At 47.2% G+C, this 3,468-nt stretch overlaps 1 protein-coding gene across 1 annotated transcript in view; it reads left to right on the plus strand.

The window, feature by feature from the left end:
- Positions 1-3,468, plus strand: part of TNNI3 (troponin I type 3 (cardiac)) — a gene marked incomplete at its 3' end in the record, with an annotated part of 17,153 nt that overhangs the window by 10,226 nt on the left and 3,459 nt on the right. Inside the window, exons 5-7 of the mRNA XM_015420767.1 lie at positions 925-966; positions 1,521-1,652; positions 2,706-2,795. Of these exons, the coding sequence (XP_015276253.1) occupies positions 925-966; positions 1,521-1,652; positions 2,706-2,795 (264 nt within the window). The remainder of the gene's footprint in view (positions 1-924; positions 967-1,520; positions 1,653-2,705; positions 2,796-3,468) is intronic.

Below are 3,468 nucleotides of genomic sequence, written 5' to 3' on the forward strand. Positions count from 1 at the left end.
TTGTACAATAGCTTTTGAGATTCTTGGATATGGTTTTTGATATTTTTGATTAGGATGATTTATTATATATGTAGAAGTTATTGTAAAAATGTTTTTCAAAAAATATAAAATTATTTATGATATGTTATGATCATCTGTGCACGGTACTTGTTGTATGTTGGTTTTCCAAGTTCAGAAATGCCTGGAAATTTGGCGGTGGGGCCTAAGGAGGGTGGAGTTTGGGGAGGGAGGGCGTGCAACTGGGGTGCGATGTCATAGAGTCTGTCCTCCAAAGCTGCCAGTTTCTGCTGGGGATCCCCATAGTCTGGAGACCAAGTGTAATTCCGGGGGATCTTCAGGCCACACTAGGGTTGCCATCCCCCCGATGGGGGTGGGGATCCCCTGTTTTGAGAATCCCTCCCCTGTTTTTGAAGGATCCAGCAGCGGGGGGGGGGGGGGAGTATGGTGGCCGCTCTAGCATTTTGTAACCCTAGTCTATGGTAGCCATAGAGTGTAATGCTAAAGTGTCACAGCTGCTGGAGGACTCCCTCTGGTGTTTGGGATGGGTTCTTCCTAGTCTGCGCCAGCGGAGCACCACACTTACAGGCTGGCGACCCTAAGAATGACTGACAATGGAACCTCCATGTTCAGAGACAATTTACCTCTAATTACCAAACGTTGGGGACAGCCGATGGGATGGGGCTATCTCCATCATGCCTTGCTTCATGTCAGCTTCCCTGGAATGGCATCCATTGTTGGTGGGCGGGGCTCAGTGGCAGTGCACACACTTTGCATGCAGGTGGTCCTGGACTCTTCAAATACTCCCCAATAGCAGGGCTGGGAAGAGCCTTTCACTGCCTGGAACCCTGAGTGCTTTAGCAGGAAGGGCTGTTAGTCTCATAACTTTGGAAGGACCAGCATCTGTTTTCTTTTGTTCCGCCACAGAGAAAATCGAAGATAACGGCTTCTCGGAAACTGCAGCTCAAGGTAATGGCAGAGAAATGAAGTGTGTGGGCAGGGGGTGGGGGGGAGAGCAGGCAGGGAAACAGAGATTTAACAGGGAGGGGAGCAGGTACCAGGCAAGTTCCTTGGTTTGGAGGCGGGCAAGAGACTAGGTAGGTCATTGGTCTGAGCCTGGTATCAGACTGTTTAGGGCTGGGTGACAGGGACCACCACAAAATGGCTGCCACCGGAGGCAGAAGCCAAGCACACCCACAAGAAACACACAAACACAAGAAGATGAAGAGAAAAGAAGATGACAAGGACCCAAGTACATAGAGACAGAAAGAATAATTCACACATAGAAGATCAAGAGGGGGGGGATAACACCACACACACAAACAGAAGACCAAGATGAAAAATCCCCTTTACTTGTAAGAAGGTAGCCATTCCAGTCTATGGTACTCCCTTCCTAATGGCCTGCCTACTTTCCTGAAGCACATGGCGGGCGTCTGGGGCAAGTGCCTATGGGCACCATGGCACCCACGGGCACTGCACTGGGGAACCCTGGTGTGATCTAATATATTCTCCCTTTACAACAGACACTGATGCTCCAGGTGGCAAAGCAGGAAATGGAAAAGGAAGAAGAGGAGCATGCGCGGGAGAAAGAGCGATACCTTGCAGAGCACTGTGCTCCCCTGGACTGGACAGGCCTGGATCTCGCAGGGCTGCAGGTAACTGTGGGTGGGTGGCTGGAAAATGGGACTGGGCCAAGGATGGGGATCAGGATGAAGACAGATCAAATATAAAAGGAGTAGCTACAGGTGAAGGCAGAAGCAAAAAAAGAGTAACAGTGGAGGAAGACAGATGTAATATAAAAAGAGAACTTAAACTGTGTACTCCATCTATGAATATGAGTTAGCTGGGAAAAGAATGACTTGGTGAAGACGGAGTTAATGTTAAGAAGGGACGGCTGGTGAAGGGCCAAAAAGAATGATGTGGGATGTGATTGCATGGCAACATCAAGATTTCTTTTTGTGAGATGATTTAATCAATGCGCCTATGCGATGGTTAACATAGGTGATATGTAAGGAAAAGAGAGGGACCATTTCTGCAGGAGTGAGATTCCCCACAATGATGTTTTTAAAACAGCACATTATGTGAAACTGTCCACAGTAGATTTTTCCTCACTAGGCGCAAACCTGAAGTTTTCTCCTTCTTATTCTTCTTACCCCGCATTTTCGGAATCCCCAGTTAGCAAGTTCCAAAAATGCGGGGTAAGAAGAATAAGAAGGAGAAAACTTTGGCTTTGTGCCTGGTGAGGAAAAATCTACTGCGGAAAATTTCACATAACACAGTTTTAAAAACATCAGTGTGGGGAATTTCACTCCTGTGGAAATGATCCAAGAGAAACAAGCTGAAAACAAGCTGAAACAAGAGAAACAAGCTGAAAAGTGCATACAGCTACAGGTGCACCAATCCTGAAATGTTGCAAATTCACCGAGTTATTACAGAGGACAAATAGAATGGAAATGCAGAGTGACTTCCCCACCCCACCCTGGGACAGGTTGGGAATAATCTGCTTGAAAAAAAGCAAGTTGTCTGGGGTTAGACTTCCCCCCCCCATCACACCCTTTTGATTAAGAAGCCCAGTTGGTGTATATATGCTGCAGCAAGAGACACTTTGCACATGCTCAGAGGACACACTTCCTCATTACTGCTTCTAAACACACGCGTGACCCTGGCACACTTTAAGTTCTGTTCAGCGTTCACCTTCTTATATGCAGGAGATGTGCCGAGAGCTCCATGCGCGGATCGACAAGGTGGACGAGGAGCGCTACGACATGGATGCCCGGGTCCACAAGAGCATCAACGAGGTGGGCTTGGGGAAGACTTCCAGCTTCTCCTTCCTGTCCTTTGATTACCTAAAGCTGAAGCAAACTAAAACCAATGGCAATGACAGTGGATGGGATCTTTTCTTTAAAAAAGTAGAAAAGGGCTTCATTGGCTCTTCTCTGACCCCTCCGTGGCTGCACTGCTGTTTATTAAAGGGACAGGAGTCCCAAAGTTGAAAGACAGGGCACCCCTACTTTGCATACAGGAAGTGCCTTTAATGATGATATAAAAAGGGAAGAGCTTCTCCCATTATGCAGCACTGTGAAGGAGACTGCCCTACTGGTGAAATCCTTCCTTTTGTGCTACTAATACTAGAGTCATAGAATCATAGAGTTGGAAGGGACCTCCAGGGCCATCTAATCCAACTCCTTGCCCAATGCAGGAAATTCACAAATACCCCACCCCCACCCCCACTGTTCCATGCCCAGAAGAGCTACTGAAGAGCTACTTTTCAGGAGTTGGATCTACTGACTCCCTGGCTAGGAGAGGGTATAAAAATCAGTCTGTGTTAATGTATGTACTTCTTTAAATTGACTCTCTTTCCAGTACCCAATACTCAGTGCTTCCTAAAATGCCCACTTCATTTTCTGTCTGCAAATTTCCCTGCTTTTCCTGGAGCCAGAAGCGGTGGTAGTGAGTAAGGATTTGTCTAAC

The sequence above is a fragment of the Gekko japonicus genome, unplaced genomic scaffold (genome assembly GCF_001447785.1).
Source record: "Gekko japonicus isolate JY-2015 unplaced genomic scaffold, Gekko_japonicus_V1.1 scaffold1715, whole genome shotgun sequence".
NCBI lineage: Eukaryota > Metazoa > Chordata > Lepidosauria > Squamata > Gekkonidae > Gekko > Gekko japonicus.